This window comes from Mytilus galloprovincialis, chromosome 12, assembly GCF_965363235.1.
Source record: "Mytilus galloprovincialis chromosome 12, xbMytGall1.hap1.1, whole genome shotgun sequence".
NCBI lineage: Eukaryota > Metazoa > Mollusca > Bivalvia > Mytilida > Mytilidae > Mytilus > Mytilus galloprovincialis.
In genome coordinates, this window is record NC_134849.1 from 41207791 (window position 1) to 41235010 (window position 27220).

The 27220-nt window shown below is 32.3% G+C and overlaps 1 protein-coding gene and 2 long non-coding RNA genes across 6 annotated transcripts; 2 read left to right on the top strand and 1 right to left on the bottom strand.

Annotated features, from left to right (window-relative positions):
• Window positions 1-4695, bottom strand: LOC143053600 (uncharacterized). Its single transcript, XM_076226393.1, has 4 exons — window positions 4594-4695; window positions 3071-3322; window positions 2501-2606; window positions 1-510 (listed from the first exon to the last, which is right to left on the bottom strand). Exons 1-4 carry the CDS (start codon window positions 4640-4642, stop codon window positions 90-92), a joined length of 828 nt encoding a protein of 275 aa, XP_076082508.1. The 5' UTR covers window positions 4643-4695; the 3' UTR covers window positions 1-89.
• Window positions 4696-12916: 8221 nt separating this feature from the next.
• LOC143053602 (uncharacterized) lies at window positions 12917-15381 on the top strand. Its single transcript, XR_012971432.1, has 3 exons — window positions 12917-13176; window positions 14418-14496; window positions 15243-15381. It is a non-coding gene; the product is annotated as an uncharacterized LOC143053602 (long non-coding RNA).
• Window positions 15382-22135: 6754 nt separating this feature from the next.
• On the top strand, window positions 22136-26115 carry LOC143055099 (uncharacterized). Of its 4 annotated transcripts, none has more exons than XR_012971948.1 (4): window positions 22136-22151; window positions 24333-24564; window positions 25293-25354; window positions 26038-26115. It is a non-coding gene; the product is annotated as an uncharacterized LOC143055099 (long non-coding RNA). The 4 variants fall into 4 exon arrangements; XR_012971947.1 differs by lacking the exon at window positions 22136-22151 and adding an exon at window positions 23947-23962; XR_012971945.1 differs by lacking the exon at window positions 22136-22151 and adding an exon at window positions 23948-23966.
• The last annotated feature ends 1105 nt before the right edge of the window (window positions 26116-27220 follow it).

Here is a 27220-nt window from a genome sequence, read left to right on the forward strand (position 1 = left end):
TTTATTTGATGAAAAGTACAGTTATATACAGATGCCATTTGTTCACTGTGCCCAACATTTCATATATAACTATCATATATATGCAATAATTAGGATCTACCATAATAATATAAAGGTTGATTTTTCCCCTCACTAAGGGTGAAATAACCTTGACCTTTAGCATCCCAGCATACAGCCTCTCCTTGAGGTTCGTCAATGTATGGTACTTCTATAGGATCGGATTGCAGTGCGGTAAGCACATCACCGTTCGGAATGTTCCAATAGAACATTTTGTGATGAGAAATTAATAACAATTCTTGACCGTTGGGGGAAATGTCGCCGCCTGTGGGGTCATTATTCGCTGTATGGAAGGACAGAGAAACAACGTTTGTCAAGGCGACTGTTGTTCCACTATTCCAAGCACTTGAAGGGACGTGGGCCGCTTTAGCAGCCAGGTTTTTAACTTTTGAAATTATGTAGACTTCACCTCGTGGGTCAACCAACAAGGTTTCGCAGTCACTTTCTGACCACCTTAAAAAAAAGAAACAAACAAATATCATGTATATGTATTTTAATGTAGAAAAAAAACTGGATTGCCGTAATTTTTTTCATGAGCTAATTTGACACTTTTAAAAAACTAAAAGAATATATATATATATATATATATATATATATATATATAATTACTTAGTTATAGAAATATATCACGAAAAAATATTATTCACAAATTGTTTATTTGTTCTGGCTGCCGTCATTTTTGAAGTTGTTTTTCTTCACATGTTGAATACAAATATTCCATGTCTTAAATATCACTAACTTCGATAATTGTGATTAGTGAATTTTTAAAGGAGCAATTATCAGTTGTAAAAAAATCAAATTCGCCTATAACGTCTGCATTTAATCTCAACTACATGTATCTATCTATCCATTCATTCATTTTTTTTTATAATTCTTTCCTTTATAGGACAACAGAAAGAAATAGATTTACAAAACAAAGTGGATTTATTAAAACACAGAGAAAATTAAACATGCGCAAGTGGATCTTGTTAAATTTGCCGATTTTCAAAATGGACCTTTGTACCGTATGTAAGTTTCAGAATCTCTTTAATTCGAAGTGATCTTGGAATTATTGTTTCATTTCGCCACTGTCATGTATCCCCCCTGGTTGCTCCCTAAATAATATCTATCAAAAATATAGATATGGTTAATTATCGCTATTTTGTGCATTTTTCCTTTGATCTTTTTTTATGATAATTTTCATATCATGCTACTCGCTTGAGATGGAAAATTATCGCTAGAAACTAAGCATGCACGTGGCGTTGCTAACGAAATTGACATGAAATTAACATGAAATTGACAACGTCTTCATAGGTAAAATAGCGATAAAAAGATTATCATTGTTCATCTCAACTCGATTGCCTTTCTCGCTTTCGCCGTCCCGGCTCAAGCGAGAAAATCAATCTCGTTGAGATGATCACCGATAATTATAGATCATCGTTGATCATCTCAACGAGATTAATATTCTCGCTTGAGCTGGTACAGCGAAAGTGAGAAAAGCAATCGAGTTGAGATGACCAATGATAATCTGTTTATCGCTATTTTTCCTATGACGACAATTTCATGTCAATTTCGTTAAGCAACGCCACGTGGCCTCCTTAGTTTCTAGCGATAATTTTTCCATCTCAAGCGAGAAGCATGATATGAAAATTATCACAAAAAAAGATCAAAGGAAAAATGCACAAAATAGCGATAATCTATAAATATCGTGTGCCTATAATAATTTATTAGCCATCATATAAATAGATACAATGATGAGGATGTATGGCTACTTAACGTCCAGCGGCAAAATAATATGCAAATTCAGGACGCAAACATGTTTTTTTAAAATACGGGATTTCTTTAGTTCGTTGATATATCAATCAAACACTTTGCATGGTTTAAGTGAAAGTCATTCGTGACTTTAAAGATATCATCACTTCCTCTCAATTTAAGCGACTGTATTGCTCGAAATATTCGACAAATTTTATTCTATTAATAAAATTATCCGACAGTACTGTAGTCTTCAGGGGAAATATTATAAGTAAACGTTAAAACAAAATAAAATGTATTTCTATTTTGTCTTGCACCACGCTTAATGAAATGGTGAAGGGATATAGGAGAAGCAGGACGGGGTTTAAATAAAAGTCGAGTAAGGGCAAATGCTTCTGAAAATGGAACAAAATATAAAGAAAATAGGTCAGAAATTAAAGAAAAGAGAATAATTGGGTGTTTTTATCTTCTAATAAATAATAGAGAATAAATAATGGAAAAATAAATAAAAAGTGAAAAATTGTCTAAAAATATGAACAAACCATTTATACCCTAATAGAAGCTGGCACCTCTATGTAGAAAATGGCGCATAAAATTAAGGCGCGGTTAGTTGACGAACTTTTCCGGGGAACAGTATGAAGGACATCTATGAATTCATGCGAGATACCTGTACTTACGAGAAATGTACACACTATGGACAACAGATACTTACGAGAAATGTAATTGTTTGTAGACGTCCACATGCTGGTCGCTTTGTACAGAAGCTGGTTCCCGAATCATATAAATTATGTTCTTGGCGCCAGAATCACCCGTATCACCTGTTTCATAAAATAATTATTATAATTAATGATTAATTAATTATTCATTTGGTTAACCTTTAAACTGTAAATAAATACTCAGGGTTTTTTTTGTCATCTGTTTGATCACAATATTTGTTTTCATCAAAATGATGATCAGAATATTTTTTTTAGGAAAAACATAAAAAAAATACGCAAATAACGTATCAATCTTTTTCAGTATTTCATTACTTGCAGAAAATACCTTGACTTCTTTTTGTTTTTGTTTTTGTTTTTGCTTTTTATTTTAATATGTAAATCTATCATTCTAATGCAATTTGTATGTAACAATTTTTTTCATTGGCTAAAAGTTGCCGTCAAATCCACAGAATCATTATATAGAATCAAGGCATGCATACCATTTTTAAGTAATCGAGAGAAAAAGAGAAGTTCACTTTCAATTCATAACTAATGTCTTAACTGACAAACGGAATTTGAGATATTACCAACGTATAAACAGTATCCGGCATCACATGGACCATATGCAATATCTTCCCAGTCAGAATTGTGGGCGCCATTTACCGTAATCGTGGATATTCGGTGCCCAGTCACGCTGTCTATGACGTAAATATTAGGTCCATCTCCGTGGTCATTATGAGTATATAAAACTCCTGGATGTGTTCTACTGGCAGCTATCCCAGAAGCCTCATCTATATGATGTGAGGTCACTGTTGCTACGACTTGACCTTGAGAAAAAGCTGAAAAAAGACCATACTTGAATAAATAGTGACCCAAAAAATACTTTCTCATTTAAAAACATTACTGAAAAAAAGAGAAAAGCCAAAGTTACAGAAAGACAATAAAAGTCAAAAACACACTACATGCCTTGTACTAGTAGTAAACTTAAAACGGAGCATTATGAACCAAAGCAAAACAACAGGAGGTGCACCGAAAGTGTAAGTAATTTTTACTGCTATTGTGGAATATTTCGTTTTGTTCATGGCAAATGCAAATCGTTGATTAATCTTATTTCGTGATATCACAATCTATGAAAACGGGACAGGAAACGGCAATTCGTCGTTTCAGAATCTAATGGATTCTGGGAAATATTTTCAAAGTTGTCTAACAAAGCGTTCTGATTAGTTACAAACGTCATAAACAATTGAAATTCAACCAATGACATGACGGTTTATTTTTCATTTTGAAGCACGACCAATGAAAACTACCCTAGTATGATCCTTTAGATTCTGAAACAGTCAAATTGTAACAAATCCGATGCCATCTGTGATACAGCCATTCAATACATCTCAAACAAATCATAATTGCGTAAAAAAACGTCGAAGAGATAGGTTCACCTTGTCGCACCTATGATATGAAAAAGCTAGATGTGAAATATCACGCTGTACTAAATATTTGCAAGTAAAAGTATATTTTCGTATATTATAATTTACAATATTTTCGGTAGAAAGAGTTTAGAAAAAAAATTGATTATTGTATCTTGTCTTATAACAATTGCACGTTCATAAAAAAAATAAGATGCTCACATCGAGGAAATCATAATAGCAACCATGGAAAAGTTGTCCTGATGGTCAAAACTGCTTAAAAAACGTCCTTAAAAAATTATTATGCATCATGTTAATAAAAAATCATATTTAAAATACAAGCAAACTTTTTAACGTTACGTTTTTCTCGTAAGAAAAGTTATCTGGAAATTTTGTTTAAAATACTATCGATTAATTCATGTTTGTGGAAACCAATTTTCGTAGGTTTTTGATTTCGTGGTTTTACAACAGTCTGAATGTATTCCTCAGGAAAATCTGTCATTCGTGGTTTTCCTTCAACTACGAATTCAACGAAAATTGGTATCAAATGGAAAATAGTGAATCTACAGTAACGCAAATGATGAATAAAAAATGATCGCTAGGAACAATATCTGTAACATTTTTTTCCAGTGGGAATAATCTTCTAGAATATTTATTCCATTTGGAATTTAAATCATAGGAACTTATACTTGTTATATTATATTTACCTGCATCGCATTTCACAATACCTAGAATTATGATCAAATAATAATACATATCTAAAAACGTCAATATCAATATTTTCACTGTTAGTACTGACTTACAGTAGAATAAATACTATCTTATTTGACCTTGATTTAGGTGACCTTGTCATCACGTCCTTATCAAATATTTTATTATTAACGACCGCCTTTCAAAATCGGACCGAATTCTTCGTAAAGACTTTCACAACATGCTTACATTCCATTTCGGTCACAAGTGATGATTTTAAGACGCCTATACAATCATACGTGAATGTATTACCAATTCTATATCGTAGTTCTGTGTATAGGCAAAACCATTTGATACTACAATGAAAGGTTAACGTTTGAATTATATGGATGTATAAATACGCTGTAGCGTCCGTTCTCTTTGGGACTTTAAATCTGATGCGACTATCTGAATATTAAAGTATACTTTGGACAACTACTTGGATGGTACTTAGTTGTCCCGTTACATGCACAATATATTGTCCTTCTCCAACATGACCGGACAGTTGCAGTCTAAATCTCCCGCCCTTTCATGAGAATATACATATAAATAAGAACATGTGGTATGATTGCCAATGAGACATCTCTTCACAAGAGACCAAACAACACAGAAACCAACTATAAGGTACCGTATGGCCTTCAACAATGAACAAAGCCCATGCCGCATAGTCAGCTCTAATTCTGTGATGTTCACCGGTCTGTATCTCTATGACTGACTGTCAATTGTTTTCTTAACATCCAATTGCAACGTGTGCATTTACTTTAAAGTTCAAGTTTCTAGCCTGTCTTGTGTTTTAGAAAGGTGTGCACAATAACACATGTTTGGTTGATAAAAAATTATTTGATATTGGGCATAAGCTTGCGACATCGCACATAAAATTATAGTATATCATAGTTCAACTGCGGTTGAGCTCAAAAGAGAGAAATGGGTAATAGAAACAACTAGCAGATCCGTAATACATTTTGTTTACACACAACCGATGGAAAATAAGAATACATGTGTTACATAAATCTTTATTGCAAAAAAAAAACCAAAAAAACCCAAGAATGTGTCCAAAGTACACGGATGCCCCACTCGCACTATCCATGTTCCATAGACCGGGAAATTGGGTAAAAATCTATAGTAGAGAACATATGTACTAAGTTTCAAGTTGATTGGACTTTCAATTTCATCAAAAACTACCTTGACCAAAAACTTTAACCTGAAACTCCAACTTTCATTTTCTATGTTCAGTGGACCGTGAAATTGGGGTCAAAATTTTAATTTGGTTTTAAAAATATAGATCATATCATAAGCAACAAGTGTACTAAGTTTCAAGTTGATTGGACTTCAGCTTCAACAAAAACTACCTTGACCAAAAACTTTAACCTGAAACTCCCACGTTCATTTTCTATGTTCAGTGGACCGTGAAATTGGGGTCAAAAGTCTAATTTGGCTTTAAAATTAGAAAGATCATATCATAAGCAACAAGTGTACTAGGTTTCAAGTTGATTGGACTTCAGCTTCAACAAAAACTATCTTGACCAAAAACTTTAAGGCACAAACGGACGAACGGACGAACGAACGGAGCCACAGACCAGAAAACATAATGCCCCTCTACTATCGTAGGTGGGGCATAAAAATTACACCAATAAGGATCTAGCGATACAAACAAACAGTGATACAATTAAATACAATAGAACATATTTCCGGAAGAGGTTGGTTTACAAATTTATGTAAAAAAATAATCATAAAGTTTAACTTGTCTGACATGGATCTGATCCCTTCACTTCTTACGGTTACTTAATGAAGACTCCAATATGACATACAAGTTCAGGGGTGAAGTTTAAAAATGCGTCTGTATCTACCTAATTCAAATCCTGTATAGAGCGATCATTATTTCTTTTTGGGAGTAACTCTTGTGTATAAAAATTTAGCAAATTTTGATTCCTCAGACGGACAATTTTTTTTTCCCACAAAGACAAAAGTTTGGAACAGAAAACTAACATTTTTTTTTATAATTTGGGATTTATATTACAACTATATTTTCAAATGTAGCTTATCATCATAAGGTAAGGTAGCACAATACAAAGATTTTTCATCCCAAATCAGACATCTTTAAACTGATGTTATTCCACTCATCCTTCTTTAAATTTTATAAATGAGGTACCAGAAGAAAGAACAAATATTTCGGGATGCTATGAAGAACAAAGAAGCTAAATTCATTCAAGTGTGGACATCACAATATAGCAACTAATTACATAATAATTGATTATGTAATAATTATGTCATAATGAAATTATCACAATTTGAAAGATTAATCTTTATTCTTTCTTTTGGTACCTCTGTGGCACCGTTAAAGTCCACAATTCCTCTAAAGTCCACAACACCGCTAAAGTCCACAACAAATTTCCGCTAAAGTCCACAACGTCGCTAAAGTCCACAAATTTTCCGCTAATGTCCACAAAATGACCTCCGCTAAAGTCCACAAGAAATCACCGTTAAAGTCCACAACAACAAGTTCCGCTAAAGTCCACAAAAAAGCACCGTTAAAGTCCAAACATTTTTTTTTCATTATCAAAAGACAATTTTCTGTTTTTTACACCCGATATTATAGATCTAATTAAAGGCACGGACTTTTGTTCTTAGAAAGTATTTCTTGTCAGCATAAATTATATTTTTGATGAATGAAAAAATTATAGTATTTGCTTTATCGATTTTTATGCGATTTTCTATCAATCAAACAGACAACATTTCTGAAAAGTTATCTAACTATTATACTCTTTTTATTCTTTAGTAAATATTTGTTCATCCACAAGAAACTCCAACATAGCGTTCTCTTTATGTATATGCTGGAGACATAATTTGGAGCCTATATTTGATATTTAAATTTCCTTTGCAATATCTATAAAACATAAGTAAGATTTCCATTCAGTGTATGTTAGCTTCCACAGCAGCCAAAACGGTCCGTAAATCTCAAAAATAGACTTGGATCCATCATGTTCTTTTTTGAAATCAAAATAATGATAAAGAATACAACACATTCATGCATTTTGTGGTGCTCAGCAGATTTCCCTCACTCTTTGGTTTGCATATAAAAAAGAAGATATGGTATGATTGCCAATGAGACAACTGTCCACAAGAGACCAAAATGACACAGACATTATAAACAACTGTTTGTTTTGTTTTCAAAAAGGAAAATGAATTTGTTTCAGAATGAAAGATGAATTGAATAAATTATACGCGGATGTGGTTCTGTATTGTGTATTATCCATGATGAGTACAAGTATAAGTTTTTTTTTCAACAATGCTACATGTATATATACATGTATGTTCCAGACAATGAGTATATCTGATTTGAACCCTTACGCGTACAATGTGGACCATATAAATATACCTGAACGTATACTCGTACCGTATGAGTATACTCGTATGGTTTAGTATGAGGTCGACCATACATGTGCATTTTATCAAGAGTCAGAAAATGAAATAAAAACTTTAACCAAATAAACTAGAGTCTCTAAAGAGCCTGTGTCGCTCACCTGTATTTACTGATCCTTTGGAAATCATGTAAAATAAGGTTTAAATCACAATTTATAGTATAAGATATCATTAGATACTATAATAATATCTAAGATAATAGCAAAGAACTCAGGGGCAGCAACCCAACAACTGGTTGTCTGAAAATTTCAGGGCAGATATATCTAAATCTGATGAACATTTTTGCCACCGTCAGATTTGCTCTTAATGCTTCAGTTTCAGAGATATAAACCAAAAACTGATTTTACCCTATGTACTATTTTAAGCCATGTCTGCCATCTTCGTTCGCGGGCAGGGTCATCGGACACATTTTTTAAACTATATACTCTTATGATGATTGTGGATAAGTTTAGTTACACTTTGTTTAAGTAATTTCAGAGGAGAAGATTTTTGTAAAAGTTAACGATGACGACGACGACGCCGAACGCAAAGTGATGAGAAAAGCTCACTTGGCCCTTTGGGCCAGGTGAGCTAAAAAGTGACACTACATTTTTTTAGTAAGAAATTAATTTCAAATGCTCAAATTGCAATTGAAGTTATGGAAGTACATACATGTATATTTTGGAAGATAAGTTTTTAGAACATTTAGGAACGTTGTACTTCAAAAAACGATAAGCCAGTAAAGTAAAATGGTTAGAAGTATTTGTCACCTATAATTAGTTGTTATATATATCATGAAATCTACGGGTATTTTTCATAACAAATATTTAGGAACTATTTCATGTAAGATTTTAATCAAAATTAGTACCAATAGAAGCAGACCTCTCGTAGGTTTATTTGTTTATTTGGTAATTTTCTATTTTGAAGCGTTAATTCTCAATTTCTGATGATATAACACAAAGTTTATATCTTATCCAAAAATTTGATTTACACCAAAAATGAAAAACAAAACTAACCGAAGAAAAGTATATGACCAAATAAAAAAAAACTTGCCGACGTATTTGTGTGTTGAGAAATCCAGAACTAATAAAAATAAGTGTCTATGAGCATTGGAGGGTGTGGATATAGGATAAAGACAGGATGTGGCTATAGAATAAAGGCGATAGGAACGTTCATCTTGCATTGAGCCCGAACACCAACAATTTTTGAACTATCCTATAGTCATATTGATTGATAAAATGTACGTCACATCAAAGTTCACGGTATCGCTTTCAGAGTTAATTTCGTTTCTTTATTCTCTTTTAAAGATACTTTTTTTAGTATTTTGAAAAGGCTAAATGGAAGACTAGTATGAAGTTTTAAGCTGAAACTTTTACGAATTATATAATATCAAAGAATGTTTCTGTTCTTTTCAATACAATTTTATTGGTTTAATACTGTAGAACAGATTTAGCGTTTTGTGAGTTTATAGAAATTAATCTTGTGAGTAATTTTACAATACTCATACTGAACTCAAGGCTTTCACATGCATACAACTTTATTGAATAAACAAATAGTTTTATCTCAAGGAAATTTCTTTTTTAATGTTTTTTTCTATAATAATTTACTATTGAATACTGGAAAAACTGCAATGAATGAATGATGCATGTTCAAAAAATTAACACACATAGCTCTAGAAATTATTGCTTATAGCTGATAAAGTTTTAAAAAAGACCCATTCACACATGTGATGTGACAGTAACTGATCCTTATAATTCAGTGAATTAATTAAAAATATTTTTAAATTAAAAAAAAACATTGAAAAAAACATTAAGAGGGCTGAGCAGATACATATTTCTCATAAAACATGAGTTTGATAGAAGGGGCTTCATACTACTATGCACTAGTGCTGTTAAAGTGTTTTCCCTTTCAGGAGAATCATTTTGTTTTAGAAATACTGTTTTGCCGTTCGTCATCACGTTATTTCACTATGCTAAACCTTGGTAATCTAAAAGTCGTAAAGACCCCATGATATTCAAATTTAATTATTTTACAATCGGCACATATGACACACATATGTGTATGTGCGGTTAGAAATCATTTGGTTACGAAAACCCGTACAAAGCATAACGTCAGAGTATCCCCCTTTTTTTCTCTTCGTATGCATGGTGATTCTTTAAAGATTCATGAACAACTCAAGTATGAAAAAGTGAAAAAAACAACATTATTTTACATCTTTAATGTGTTAATCTCTAGTCAGAAACTATCAAAATGTCGATTATTTCTTTCCCGGCATTTTCACACCGAAAAGGGGAATAATCCATCTGAATCAATTCAGTGTTTAAATGTCGCCGAGTAAGGACTTGAATATCATTCATCTATAAAGATCGCATTGGCACACCCCGTTAACATTTATTGATCTCTTTGAAACTTGACATATTTATTCTTTGAAAGCTCATGAATACGAAGATTGCTGTTTCTTGTTTTTAAAATGATTACAACATTTCTAAAATTGGCAAAATAGTTGACTTTTGGTGTGGCCACGGTTGGATTGTATGTCACTTCTGTTATTTTCTATTATAAAAGGGCACATTTAAAGAATTAAACAGCTGTTACGGGAAAGATAACATATTTGTCAACCAAATACAACTTTATTTTTATTCATTTGTCAAGTTCTATGGGGTGCGCCAGGCTCTTGAAGTTTGACGTTCAAACGCCATCTTTGAATGGTGCCCGTTACCATGGCAACCAGGTGGGGGTTCTGAGACACCAGAAATTAAAACTTTGGATAATATCAGGGATGATTAAAATAAGTTCTGGGTATGAAAGTATCTAGACAAAAATTCTAAATAATTTCAAATTTCATTGATTTTTATATCAATAAATAGCCGATTTACTCTCGAACAGCATTAACCTACCTGCGTGTGATTAAAACACTTTACCAAGATAAACAACAAGTGTATGTATATTTTCTTAAGCCCCATTTATGGGCATTGGTTTTTCCTTTTGAATGGTTTTACACTTGTAATTGTTGGGGACTTTTATAGCTGGCTGTTCCGTGTGAGCCAAGGTTCCGTGTTGAAGGCCGTACCTTGACCTATAATGGTCTTTTATAAATTTTAACTTGGATAGAGAGTTGTCTTATTGGCACTGTGACTCATACCACATCTTCCTATATCGATCAAATCAGGTTTTGTTGTGACATTTTGGTAGAAACCCATTCAACGCATCGATATCTGATACTAATCGATAAAAATATAACTTAAAGCATAGAATATTTTCTTTTTTATTTGGAATTTATCATACTGGATTCATTTTTCCGTTCTGAAAATCATAACAGAAATTAATAACGTTAAACGTTGGTTAAAAGTTTAGCGACAGGAGACCTTTGGGAATTCATAAACTTAGTATTTTTTTGTTTAATGATATAATCAAGATTGTTGCATGCCGTTCAAATGTTATAGATTAGGAGGCACATTTGCTTTGTACATTAATTATGTCAAAAAGTGATTATATGCAAAGAATAAGAGAAAAACATTACTTGTTGAATGCAGTAATAATAAATAACGAATTTACAAACTTTTTAGAAATGATGTCCAAATTGGCCATCAAGATCAAAATTGATAGAACAAAATCATATACCGATACTGTACTTTTTTCATGTATCAAACTGATAAAAAAATATACTACCGAAAAGAAAGGCCAATGCTTTGTATTGTACTAACGGGATAAAAATAACGAATAATATGTTTTTAACAATAAAAAAATTGGTGTGGACTTTAACGGTGCTTTTTTGTGGACTTTAGCGGAACTTGTTATTGTGGACTTTAACGGCGTTTTCTTGTGGACTTTAGCGGATGTAATTTTGTGGACTTTAGCGGAAAGTTTGTGGACTTTAGCGGCGTTGTGGACTTAAGCGGACATTTGTTGTGGACTTTAGCGGTGTTGTGGACTTTAGAGGAATTATGGACTTTAACGGTGCCACATACCTCATTTATCAAATATAAAGATGGATTAAATGAATTACATCAGTTTAAAGTTGTCTGATTGGGAGTGAACAAATCTTCGTATTGTGCTACCTTAACAACAAGAAATCGTGATATATAATCAGGATTTACAATTATCTGTATCAAGGTAAAGTCAGTGATCATGACCTATTGTATCATCAAAATCGTTACGTTTCGCCAGAATTGTCATTTTGCTGTTAAATAAAATTATTGATATTGAAATAAACTTCTTAAACTTTACATAAAGCAAGTAATCACAAAACAATATTTCATGTTTTAAAGAGAAAAAAAGTTACTTTTTTGTTTTATTACTCTATACAATAAATTTAAAAGTGAAAAAAAGTGTAATAAATAAAATAAAAAATGTCTTTAACATGCCGCGATATTTAAAAGTATTTCAACGAAAACGGAAGTTCATCAACTAAATAGCAGACGGTTTTATAAAATGGTAGACGGTGTAATGTAATGTTATACGTTTTGCAGACGAATTGTTGTAACATGGGTGACAGACGACACGGAAGTTCTTAAGACATGGCGGCGGTACAATGGTATAAGTACCCGTATGTACGTGATATTCGCACACTTCTCTGTCCGATCAGGTAGGATACATGTATTAAAACACTTTAATAAATCTAAGGTTTTAAAAACATAACTGTTCTAGTTGTTCATAAAAAGTAAACGTAGCAAATCACATCGGATATCATATTCATCATTTTCATTTTAATTCTTTTGATGAGCCTGCAAAAACTAGACACAAAACAGATAAGTAACATTGATGTCACATTCGGTAATCCTCGGTAGAATCCGCTACTCTCGGTCGAGTTGAGACAAATGATCGATGTCAATAATTTTCTTTTCAACATATTAACCTATTAATTACAAGTCTCTATCATTCCTCAGCAACGTTCTCTGTGTATATCATAAAGACATTTAATATATCTTTTCAGCAAAGGATTGTCATTTTTTTCAAGATGAATAAGTCTGTACTGTTGATTGTTTTGCCATGTTTGGTTGCCTTGGTAACTGTCAGTGCCCAGTGGGGAGGAGCAGGAGCAGGAGCAGGTTATAACCAGTACTATCACCAACAGCTAGGAGCATACACTGCACAGAACAGACTTTATAATTACGGAAACCAAGCAACTGCTCAATTACAAAGTGCAAAACTCCTCAACTACCGTAAGATTTATTTTTTAATATCATTTTCATTAAAAAAGACAAATCTAGCCATTTCTTCGCGGAAACGTAGTTTTCAAACAGCCTCGCCAATGAAGGTATCATTGTAAACGATGCTTTTCAACTTTAAATGCATTTCGATTTTCTACATTTATCCTAACGAGAACTGCTGATGAGAAATGTATTTTAGAATAAGACTGTTTTGGTTCATCAAATTATTGACGCTTTCGAGACATTTTGCTTAAGATGAATACAACAATCTATGCATGTTTTCACATTCGGGTGTATTTTTAGTTTGAATATTTTCATAATTTTATGTCATTCCTAAATAAAAATAAAAAATGTAAAACAAATGATAAACCCCTCTATTGAGGAAAATGTTAAAAATATTGCCCTTTTGTAAAACAGGTATATTTTAGAACTAGGGGCAGCAGTCTTACATTTTTTCAAGGCTTCCATGTGCTCATTTCTAATAGAATTGTTATTTCTTTACTATATTGTGTTTGTGATTGTTTTTATTTAATTTTTTTTTTTTTTGGCATAAACTTGTTATATAGAAATTAGAATGTGTGATATGAGTGCTAATGAGGCAAAATAGTATGTGTGGTTCGAGTTACATCTAAAAAAAGTAAGGGTAGGTAGCTATATATAGGTAGGAGGTTTTTTTACATCGAGTTTAATAGTGCTTAATGAAAAATAACAAAATTTTTTTTAGAGTAGGCTATAAAAGTTTAGATTAAAAGTAGGAAAGATAGAGTAACTGGAACCACACATTTATTTTCATTTGGACTGGATCTTTGTGTATTATGTTTAAGACAATACAATTTTAATCAAATTCTTTTTAATATGATCAAACGAAAGTTTTACAACATAAACAACATTATAACATAAAACATAACATTAAGGTGGTCACCTAACACTAAAGGGAGATAACTCTGTGAAATCAGCTAAACGTTTTAATTACGTTGTAATGTAAAGGAAATATTCAGCTTCCCAATGATTAAAATTAGTGTTTAACAAACTGCTATATAACAAGTGTAATTTTTCTGATAAAATGGTTAGTTCTAATCCTTTTAATTTTTTTATTATATTTTTGTCAAACGGTCAAAGAAAATACTTTGTCAAAATTTTATGACAATTGAAAGAGCCAAATTAATTCAAGGAAAGATGTTGGGTACCACCTTTAATAAAAAATGCCGTGCACTCCATTCAGATCATTCAGATATTCTGCTTTTTCTTTACAGTATTTGGTTTCCTCCTTCTTCTTGACATCACCAACGCCACCGGAAATAACAACGGATAAACAAAACTCTTAGCTTGAAGGTAAGATACTGAAACTTTATATTCCAACAATTTATTTTATCAAATAAGGTTTTATTCACACACAGGTGGAAAATGTTGACTTTTTAAAAAATCATGTTTTTATCATATTGAACTATTATGTTTCTCGTTTTAAGAAAACGTCTCGGAAATGGACCGTTACTTTGTAAACCAGCACTTATCGTGTCTTTTGTGAACACAGCAGAGTTCATATTTTTATCATATCGCCATGCTCTTGTTTGTGAGTTTTGCAACTGGACATAAACTGATAGTCATAATTTTATGATCATCATCATCATATAGTTGCGATAAGGTTATATGTGGGTAACTGTCGATGAATTGTTTATTACATTTAAGTAACAACGTGATCTTGTATTTCTTTAGTTACTTCCATCATTTGTATCCCTTTCTGTTCGGTTGTTGTGAGGATAGGAATTCAACATTTATACTTGTATTCTCTGCTTTTCAATGTATGCTTGGCATATTAAGTTGACAGGTATTCTTCCGGTTTGTTACCCGATAGGCTGACACTTTTACAAGTCCAACCGATGAAGCGTATCGATCTTGTATGGAGCGGGAGATATTGTTAAGACACACATTGGTTCATCCTTAAGCTTACTTAAAACATTTGATATTAACTGATAGACAAGCAGTCACTAACCAATCGGTCAAATATATAAGTTGTCATTCAGAAATATTTTGAAGTATTTTTTTATATTTACTTTATGCTTATTCTCTTTTATTTACAGAATACCGGTACTTGAAATACGGCCTTTCTTTTCAACAGAATACTCGGCATAGATGTATCATTGTACTCCTGGATTATGACATGTTAAATATCGGTCACTACATCAAATCACATTGTATAAATAAACAAGTCTCACATACTGCTGTTTTTCACTTTAAATTCATATACATTGGTTAGATGTATAGGGGGACCGAGGATTGATATTTCACAAAAAAATGTTCAACCCCGCCGCATTTTGGCGTCTGTCCCAAATCTGGAGCCTCTGGCCTTTGTAAGTGTTGTGTTTGGTTTTTTTTTTTTTAAGTTTAGTTCATTTATATGATAAGAATTTAGCATGACGTCAATTTTCACTGAACTAGTACACATTTATATTAAAAGGACTTACTGAAACCCGCTTTTGGGTGTAGTATTTACTCGCTGTTTTTCAGACCCATTGTGACCTTCGGCTGATATTTTCTTTTTGGTCAGATTACTGTCTGTTTGACATATTCCCATTCCCATTTTCAATTTGTTTTAATATATATATAAACAAGAATGTGTCCAAAGTACACGGATGCCCCACTCCCACTATCATTTTCCATGTTCAATGGACCGTGAAATTGGATAAAAAATATAATTAGGCATTAAAATTAGAAAGATAATATCATAGGGAACATTTGTACTAAGTTTCAAGTTGATTGGACTTCAACTTCATCAAAAACTACCTTGACCAAAAACTTTAACCTGAAACATGCACTTTCATTTTCTATGTTCAGTGGACCGTGAAATTGGGGTCAAAAGTTTAATTTGGCTTTAAAATTAGAAAGATCATATCATAAGGAACATGTGTACTAAGTTTCAAGTTGATTGGACTTCAACTTCATCAAAAACTACCTTGACCAAAAACTTTAACCTGAAACATGCACTTTCATTTTCTATGTTCAGCGGACCGTGAAATTGGGGTCAAAAGTTTAATTTGGCTTTAAAATTAGAAAGATCATATCATAAGGAACATGTGTACTAAGTTTCAAGTTGATTGGACTTCAACTTCATCAAAAACTACCTTGACCAAAAACTTTAACCTGAAGCGGGACAGACGGACGAACGAACGGACGAACGAACGAACGAACAGACGGACGGACGAACGAACGAACGGACGCACAGACCAGAAAACATAATGCCCCTCTACTATCGTAGGTGGGGCATAAAAAAAAGAACATGTGGTATGATTGCCAATGAGACAACTATCCACAAAAGACCAAAATGACACAGACATTAACAACTATAGGTCACCGTACGGCCTTTAACAATGAGCAAAGCCCATATCGCATAGTCAACTATAAAAGGCCCCGATAAGACGATATAAAACAATTTAAACAAGAAAACTAACGGCCTTGTTTATATCAAAAAATGAGCGAAAAACAAACATGTAACACATAAACAAACGACAATCACTGAAGTACAGGCTCCTGACTTGGGACAGGCACATACATAAATAATGTGGCGGGTTTAAACATGTTAGCGGGATCCCAACCCTCCCCCTTACCCGGCACAGTGGTATAACAGTACAAAATAAGAACGAACTATAAAAATCAGTTGAAAAAGGCTTATTATATAACTCATCAGATGGACAACAATACAAGTGAACGTGGCCAGGTACTTATACATCCCGACACAAAAAGACACAATGAACAGATCTGAGTGTACCCGCAGGTATCTGACAGATAGTTCAAAGCCACTTACAACTAATTGAAAAAATCATGCATCTAAGACTAAACTATCAATCCGTACATATCCAACATCCAATGGATTTAGTGTAAAAACGTCATAAACAGCCAGAAAAAAAAAACATGACCTTGTGCTATGCCAAGTTACAGATATCGACAGATTGTAGATCCATGAATATGTATACTTATAAAATATGTTGTTTAAATTAAAACGCATCAATTAATAATTTAAAAATATGAAAACTTGATAGAAATTGTGTTCAAATCATTTTGTTATCACAAGTTGTGGAACTGTTATCAAAGAAAATTTACTTATCCATTAAAAAAAAAGGGAAAATGGTGTGAGCAAAAAATCGTATCTTAATTTTGTCTACTTTTGACCAGTTCAAACCAACTCGACTAGTGAAATGTAAAAATTTTCAAATAAATATTATAATTATTCTATAGAATCTCCCCCTATTTTGTTTTTTGTAATACCTCAAAAACATGAAATAAGTATGAGTTAATTCTGTTTTAACTTTTAAAATTACTAAATAAACTTACTTTTGAAGATCTGTCAAATGGATGTATATTTATACATGCATTATTAGAAATATAATAAAGAAACTACTTTAAATCAAGAATAAATCACCAAATATGCATAAATTCCAGAGTTTACTTATTGCCTAAAATTATGTTCGGCAATAGGATGAATAATCATCATAAGATTTCAGGTAATAAGCTTAATGCCTGAAAATTTCAGGCAATAACTTAATGCCTAGGCGTTAGCTTATTGCCTAGGATTTAAGCTTAATGCCTAATTTCCCTTATTGCCGCTAACATATATATAACATACTAGTAATATTTAGTAAGCTTTTAATTTCCTGATAACAAAATCAATATTTATACCAATTAAAACAATACTTATTCTATTATTAAAAAGGCATGAAATTGGTTCAATTGCAAAATACGTTTTTTTGTTTCGCATGTTCGACTGAGATTGAAGTTGAGAAGTCAAAATTCTTTTTTCAGACGTATAGCAAACCTAAATCAATAATTTACACATATCCTTAAATCATGTATCCTGTTATGTAAAACAAAAAATAATTTGGCAAATTACATTCAAATGCAAAAGTAATTGAAAACAATATGTATTTTATTATCTTTCATGTATATTTAAGAGCATTTTGTCATTTAGTTATTTATATATTGATGCTCAATCCTTATAGCCTTTTGTTAATAGTTTTATTCCGCGTTGATTTTTTTTTCATTTAGAAATATATTAATAACCCGTGCACACCACAGCAGATGAAAGGTCGTTGCTGTATGAAGCCTTCTTTATAAAAAAAAAAAAAAAAAACAAAACAAAACTTAAAGAGTCACAGAGACAGTCTTCGGATGATCTGAATTGCCAAGATAATTTCTTTTTACCGGCAACTGATCAGTTCAAGTTTAATTTTTTGACTAATCATTGTAGTGTAAAGTCTCGGGTAATATAAAAAATTATGTTTTTATGTTTGCAATGTATAAATGTGACACAAGTTCATCAATAATTAAGTTATGCTATGTATATTCATAACAGTCTGAAACTTAATTCGTTTTGATTATTATAAATTTGAACACTCAGCCTTTTTCTAACCAGACAAAATGGCACGAACCAAATATCAAACAAATGAGAGGAATACATAAAATAAATACCAAAGGAAACTAGACAAAATCCATTGTAAGAAGAACAATTAAAAACGACCAAACTAGTGGTAGATTAAAACATTTTTAATATCAGAACTCCTTGTGGACAAATAAACTTGTCTACTCTAAAGTTGAAGACCTTGAATGGTTTGTCAATTTAAAAAAAAAGATGTGGTATGATTGCCAAATAGACGACTCTCCACATTAGACGAAATGACACAGACATTAACATCTATAGGTCACCGTACGACCTTCAACAAAGCCAAACACGCATAGTCAGCTCTAAAAGGCCCCGAAATGAAAAATGTAAAACAAATCAATCGAAGAAAACTAAAGGGCCTAATTAATGTACAAAATAATGAACGAAAAATAAATGTGAAAAACAACAGAAAACGACAAACACTGAATTGTAGGTTCCTGACTTGGGACAGGCCAATACTGAATGTGGCGGAGTTAAATTAGTTTGAAGGCGCCAACCCTCCCCTAACCCTGACAGTGGTGTAACAGTACAACATAAGAATAAACTATAAAAAGATCAGTTGATAGGGCTCGAACTCATCACATTGATACAAATACAAATACATTTTAACATCTAACAAAAACACAACGGAGTCGTGGACATGTAACAGCAGGTACTAGTGTCATTGAATTTATGTCTCCTTTATTCATGTTTGTATAGAATGATTAGACATTATCCACATTCATATTCCTATGTTAGGATTGTGATGCATAAAAGGGAAGGCAATATCTTTCGTTTAATATAATACTATACACACCCGCGAAATCGCGGGTATATACAGCTTGTGAACTGTTATAGGATTATTTTTTGTAAAAGATATTATGTATGGAGAATTTCATAAAAGGTATCAAAAGCCCTCTCTCTTTTTCCAAAATCCGATATTTGTTTCCTTTCTGTTAAATTCAATTATTTTCGTGTTTCGTGCCTCAGACCACAATTAATCTTCTCCTTTGCTACAATGCATCTTTTGTTAAAAGTCTAATTAAATTAAATATTTGTACCGCTTCAAACATGAAATAAATGTAACTGCTTATATATAGACCATTATTAGTCTAATACAATATGCTTCTAGGAAAATCCATAAGTGCTTTTTCTTTTGAGAGTCTTATTAACATGCCAATGGTAGGATATGAATCTTGTATAAATGACTAAGACCAACTAAGGCTAATTTGAGGGTGGTCGGAGGGGTCCTGATCCCGAAATCCAGGGCTTAAAAATATTGAAATCCCGAGATGCAGAATTTAAAGAAATCATATCCCGAAATTGAAAAATATATTCCCGGATCCCGTAAGGAACAATCCCCAAATCCCGGGCTTAAACACACACGACCCCGACGTCCCGAAAAAGGTACTGCCTCATCCCTCTAATCTCTACCCTACTTTCATTTTTGCCAAATCACTACTTTCACTTCCAACAATAAATTTTTATGACCCATTTATGGGCATTATGGTTTCTAGTCTGTGCGTCCGTTCGTCTATCCCGCTTCAGGTTAAAGTTTTTGGTCGAGGATTTTTTTGATGAAGTTGAAGTCCAATCAACTCGAGACTTAGTAAATATAGTGCCGATGTGGTATCCGTGTATTATGGACACATTCTTGTTTCCACATGTTTTACTTCTTTTAATATATATTCAACTGGTATGACCCCTTCAATAGTAATATATTTCAAAGAAAACTGCAGACAGAATACAAAGAGTCTATATATTAAAGTATTATTATCGTAGTTTACATGTAGATAAACGCGAAAAACAATTGTCCTCTCTAAGGAGGTATAATAGTTGTGGTTCTGGCGATCTAAACACCATGATATGGAGAACGCTGTGATTGGCTTATTTATTTTTTCATTTTTGTTATCTATCATACGATTGGTTGTACTTGTTCGTGTTTCAAACCGGAAGTTTATCTATGACTAAAAGTCAGTTTGATGACGGAATCAATATTCGGACTCCTTTTTTTTCGTTTTTCTCCAAAAATAACTCAATCTGAATAATCATAAGAATGGATGACAAATGCGACTATGCATGCTACATATAGAACACAGAGGCATGATGATTAATTTATCGTGGAGGGAAGAGAAGCGACACACAAAATGAGGTCTTCTCGTTTAATAGTATAGATGATTGTACAGCTTGTTTAAGATCTACAATTTTTGATAAGGTTCCCAACTGTTGAGTAGTTTAAATAGTTAAACCACGTGTTCATAACTTGTTTATTCTTAAAACTGTAAAACATCTGCAATGTCCAAATCGGCATGCCAATTAGATCCTTAGATCTTAAAACCACTGAAGCTTGACCAGAAATTGGCCATATATTGACCATCAGCCCAATTCCTTATGTAAACTGTATCCATCTTTTTCATAGCAACAACTGCACTTTGGCTAGATGGTAGAAGATCCTTAAAACCATATGCTCTTGCATGATTTCCAATGATAATTCCGTTATCATGATGTAATTGAAGACTCGTGATAAAAGCCCTATTAGGCTTTGTAAGTGTGGTCCAGCTAAAATAATACATGCCATCAGAAGGTACCGTAAACTTGCCGGTTGCAGGATCGTGTTGAAATTAACAAGGTCATATATCACAGTAGGGCCATAAAAAGAATAGGTTTGTTTGCCCAAACGCTACCTACCCATAAAAAAGCTGCCTACTCAAATTCTTTTATTGTCCTCATTTGAAGAAGTTTTTTTTTAATCAGATAGACATGAAGACTAATAAACACCCGATACTTCAATTTCTCTCTTTGAAAAAAAAAAAGAAAATGCCTACCTACCTACCCACTATCTCAACCTTTGGGTAGGGTTTGGGCAAACCAAAATATTTTAATTGTGGCCTAGCATGCATTTTGATATTTTGCAAAGGTCTTGACGGGGTAGCAAGGAAGCCTATTTTGTTTCATCTGTAATGAAATAACAAGTAAAGATTGAATGCATTTATGTTAAAATTTAAGTAGTTGAACTACTGGTGAAAAAATATAAAATTGCAAAATGTATTGAATGGCTGAACCAAAATATTTATTAATAAGGGTGTTATGATCTAAAACTGGTGGCTCGAAAAAGCGGATTGAATTTTTAAAAGTCTATTAAATGAAGACAAAACAATAGGACGAACGAGATAAAAGGCGTAACATTTAAAAGTCTTTCATTTAAAACAATTGTATGTTGGATGGGACAAATAATTTCGCTTGTAAAATGTGGAACCTGAGAGAGTTTTTGCAAGGGTTCTTTTACATACAGAGTGTGAACCTCTCCTTGCACGTGGCACAGGATTTTAAAACGTCCTTATTCTGACCCGACAAGGTTATGTATATATAATTATACATCCCACAGAGCTAAACGAACACGGGCGCTTTATCAAGGGTTTAACTGCTAAAACAGGATACTAATATGAATGACCATGTTTTTTTGAATAGGTGTACGTTTAAGTCCGACTGACCTGTTTTCCTTAAGTTGTGGACAGAGTGGATTTAGCAAAAGCTAGAACTTTTTAACAGCTATGGATGAAACTCCTCTGTTCAAAATGTACGTATACATGTAACAATTCCATGTTATGAAATGGACTGAAATATAATCCGTTTAATTACATTTTGTTACGCAGATATATAAAATACTAGTATCAGCTGATATATGGTTCCAACCTGTTGCTACATGTCTGTGAAATTTGCAATGAGGAAAACGGGGATTTCCTTAATATCAAATGTATGGATAAATTATTTCATCTTTTGCAAGGAACTTGTATACAAGTTGCACTATATTGCTCTACGAATAGTATTCGTAATTATTTTGTTGAAGGTCTTTAAGGGTTTAATGCTGTAAAATGTTCTATTTATTGGCCCTCTAAACTTTTGCTCTTAGTTGAATGTTAACCAAATTTATATCAAGGAATCATAAAGCGCTGGCTTGACAAAAGTATGTATAATGTTAAAATTCACATGATATTAAACGACCTTTTTCGTCGACGCATGCGCTCAGATTCGTGTCCATGTAATTAATGTAACTAATTGAATTTTCGTTGAAAACCAAAATGAGTAATTTTTGTGACTTCGTAAGAAGAAAGCAAGTACGTAAATTTTCTACAAAAAAACATTATATCTATCTAGGCATGGCACTGACTAGAATTCGTTGTGATATTGTTCAATAAATCCGAATGTTGAAATTGACGACAGAAATAAGGTCCACTTTTGAGCCCTATCGAACTTAATAGTGTACTCATTTAAATTGACCGAGGCTCTTTTCTAGATTTATCTTCATTATAGGAACACCACTTAAAGCCGAATATTGGAAAGTCAGGATTGTTTAAGAACTGAAACAGTTGAAGACTTTTGAGCTATCAGACCAAAAAGAACACTAAAAACCAAGCTTTCTTTGTCATTACCAAATATTTACATATAATCTATTAAAACCAAAGAACTATTTTAAAACTATGTAACCACAACGAATACTAACATTGTTCTATTTTAAAGTTAATGTAATTCAAGAAGTAAACAGAGAAATAATAAGGGAGATGATGGTTCACCTTGGTTCACTCCTAAAACAAATGTTAAAACCATCCGATAGAATTGCAACACACTTGGATCCAAAATTTTCGGATGATTTTGAAGAGATCGATCCTCTAAATGGTTTCTCGTGGATTTTAATAATAAGATCTTACCAAACCCGGGTTTTTCCTAATAAATTGTAAAATGTAAAAATGTTTCTCGCTGCATTGAAGACCCATTGGTGGCCTTGGACTGGTGTCTGCAATATGATCGGGATGTTGTCTCTTTGACACATTCCCCATTTCCGATTTCCATTTGAAATTTTATTTAATTTAAAAAAATTTTTTTTTAAGAAGTCTTTTAAAATGAAATTTCATCAGCAGACATATTTTGACCTTTTAAATAAATAAAAAAAAAAAATTAAATAAATATTTGTTTATATTGAATGTATAAGTTTACCTTTAAAACTGGATATACGTATACATTTTTAATTTTTAATTTGTAATTAAAGTAATATTCTGAATTCTTTATGAATTTTTTTTTTTTTATCCACCTGAATTTTGATTGGAATTGCTGTGTCAAACATGAGATTGTAGCAATGCTTCTAATTGATAGTACATCTATGTTGTTTAAAAATAATATAGAATATGTTCACATATGACATAATACAAACCAATAAACATGTCCATTACAAGTAAACAATGTTATGCATAAATGTACATGAATGAAAAGGGTATGCTGTAATGTAGTATAAGGAAGTTTACTATGTAAAGTTGTGTAGGAATTTCCGCTCGGTGGAAATCAAGGTATATAAGTGTAACGATTGAAAGAATCTATCACTGTTCTGCTAACTTAGTAGGTAAGTAAGTCGATTTCTTAAAGATTGGAAAAAGATAAAAAAAAAATATATTCATAAAGAATTCAGAATATTACTTTAATTACACCGGTCATAAAAATTTATACGTATATCCAGTTTTAAAATACATTCAATATAAAAAAAAATATGAAAAAATAAATAAAAAAATAAATTCTGTATGATGTTTTAGTTTTACTTTTTATATTCTATTTTGTTAATGCATATATAAAACGAAGGGATTTTTTTTTATTAAATTTATTTATGTATGTGAAATTGTGAATGTGTTAATTTTTATTTAAATATACAAATGTTAAAACAATAAAAATAATAAAAAAATAATCAATTAAAAAACATTTATTTGTTTTATAGGTTGAGTCCAAAAATAATATCAAGATGAACACTTCAATTTTGTTGGTACTCATTCCCTGTCTTGTCGCCTTTGTCGTGGTTCAATCCCAGATGCATCCAGGATACCAGATGACCGGTGCTTACCCATATTACTACGCAAACCAACTGGGTGCATACCAGCAACAGACCGGATTATACAACACCGGAAATGCTCTCACAGCGCAGGCCCAGAATGCAAAACTGCTTAACTACTGTAAGTATTAATTTCTGCATATTTTTTTTAGTTTAAATAGTTTTGATATAATCGTGTTACACATGTATTTATCAATGCACATAGGTAGTGTTATCTACACTTTGGTTTAGTTAGCAAATAATTCTGTTGAAACGCGGTTACCGGTGTTAGAATCTAAAGGACAATCTTGAATTTGTATTTATGTTATAAATATGCTTTTCTTCCAAGGCGAAGGCTTAATTAAAGATGAGGAAAACCAAGAAAAATACCATTTCTTTGCTGCTTTTTTTTATAGAACAACAACTGAAAAAAAAACTTGTAAACAATAATAGTTTGCATTATGTTTTGATATTTAAATATTTAGACCTGGAGCCTTTATTGTCCAAAATTCGTTTCGGGTTCATTAAAATTTGAACCGTTCCCGTTATTATAAACTCTTCGATCCGAGTTTCGATATCTATAAAGAATGCTCTTCCTCTATTAATAACCTTATTGATTTGTATATGTTTCTAAGGCTAAACATTAATTGGTCTACCACTAGTTCGATAGACTAGAAAATAAACAATTTGAAGGGGTTTACACTAGTCATTCGTTGTGTCCTTTATTGCTTGCTGTTCAATGTGAGCCAAGGTTCCGTGTTGAAGACCGTACTTTGACCTATATTAGTTTACTTTAACATGGAGTGTTGTCTCATTAGCACTCAAATCACATCTTATTATATCTATTTATGCATATATTTCTCCTTTCAGTATTCGGATTCTTGCTTCTCCTCCAGTTCACCAATGCCACAGGAAACAGAGTCGGATAATATGTAAGTTAAGCAATTGTGTATGTTATTGTTGTGTAATCAGAGAACTTTTTTTTTGTCAGAAAACACTGTAAAACATGCAAACATACTACCCACACTGGTCTTTGTCCACACTTGTAGTTTTATAAATACTAGTATGTTTTAAAGAATTAATGACAACGATGTTCGAGGTATAATCAACATAGAAGGCAGACACTCTGTTACAGTTCAACCTGTCTAAACCGAAGCCTGCATAAACCGAAAACCTGTATAAACCAAACGTATTCTTGAGACCCCGTCATATCAAATTATATACGTTCTAATAAAACCAAACATCGGCCAAAACCTAACAAAATCTAGATTCCCAAAGAGGTTCGGTTTAAACAGGTGTCACTGTACATGTATTTGGTCATAACATTTTGACCATAGCCAATCAATGTCGTTAAATATCTCTGTGTAGTATAAGTAGGTATTATGATCAGTTTGAATTTATGTAATTTGCAATTGTATAGAAAATATAACAGAAACTGGTAAGGGGTGTTGAAATTTAATGGGAGCGGCATAACTTCAATAAGGCTGACTATTTTTTCGTTCCATGCATAAAAGTGTAAGAAAAAACGAATTTAGACATTATTTATTGAAGCTTCATGTTTAACATGTTTAACTAAAAGTTTGTGTTTATGATTATTTTTTTTTGTCTTTTGCAGGTTTGACGACAAAGTGGATTTTGCTACTACATAGCAGTGCTATTGGTTAATCTAAATAAAAATATAAAAGAATAACAATCACGAATTTTAGTTTTTCATTTTACATATTTTAATAGTTACAAACATAATCAATTACTTTTTTCTTTTATTATGGACTAAGTCTGTTTATAAGATTGTGCAATCATGAAGTGTTCACATAGAAAGAAAAATGTCTTTTGTATACTTCCGGAAGCCTAGGGGAGTTGCGTGTAAAATACATGATATCAGCCAATCATTAAGCAAGTTCTCAACCACGTGATTGATGATCCGAGCTTAATATTTCTGGCCTCGAAAACATGTCTTTAGAAATAAAATAAAATATCAAAATCAAATGCTTTTTAAACACAATGTATAATACGATGTTTACCAATGTTTCCTATAGATAAGCTAGGGTATAAATTTCAAGATACTTGGTACTATCAAGGAGGGTATATGACGTCTCATGTAACCTCCTTGGTAATGTAAATAAAAGCGCAAATGTCCTATGAAAAAACGCAAACGTCCCGGACCTTTATAGACAATATACTATTGTTTTAGAAAAAGGGAGAAGGTTTGGTACCATTAAAACGTTTAATCCCGCTGCAAATGTTTGCACCTGGCCTAAGTCAGAAATCTGATGTACAGTAGTTGTCGTTAAACTTTGTTTATGTAATTTATACGTGTTTCTCGTTTCTTGTTTTTTTTATATAGATTAGACCGTTGGTTTTCCCGTTTGAATGGTTTTACACTAGTAATTTTGGGGCCCTTTATAGCTTGTTGTTCAATGTGAGTCAAGGCTCCGTGTTGAAGGCCGTACATTGACCTATAATGGTTTAATTTTATAAATTGTTATTTGGATGGAGAGTTGTCTCGTTGGCACTCACAACACATCTTCCTATATCTAATATCTCAATTTTACCGGTTGGTAGAAAAGGTTTTAAAATCTCCTTCGTATTTCTGACTTGACATACTATACGAAAAATATATCGACATTACTTTTTCATGGGGATTCTAGTTGCTCAGTTTTAAGTATTCTATGTAGTGTTTTGGGTTCTGTTGTTTACCTTTTGATCAGTTTTTGTTTTTGCTAAGACATTGTCAGGTCGTTTTTTTTACTCTTGAGTTTGAATATCCCTTAGCAGAGACATATATACACAGAGATTGG

Excerpts from the sequence above, each read along its gene's own strand:
- LOC143053600 (XM_076226393.1), bottom strand. The coding sequence starts at position 4,642 with ATGTATTATTATTTGATCATAATTCTAGGTATTGTGAAATGCGATGCA. Across the intron at positions 3,323-4,593 it reads TATTGTGAAATGCGATGCAG|CTTTTTCTCAAGGTCAAGTC; the intron begins GTAAATATAATA and ends GTCTTTTTTCAG. Across the intron at positions 511-2,500 it reads TACAAACAATTACATTTCTC|GTGGTCAGAAAGTGACTGCG; the intron begins GTAAGTATCTGT and ends CTTTTTTTTAAG.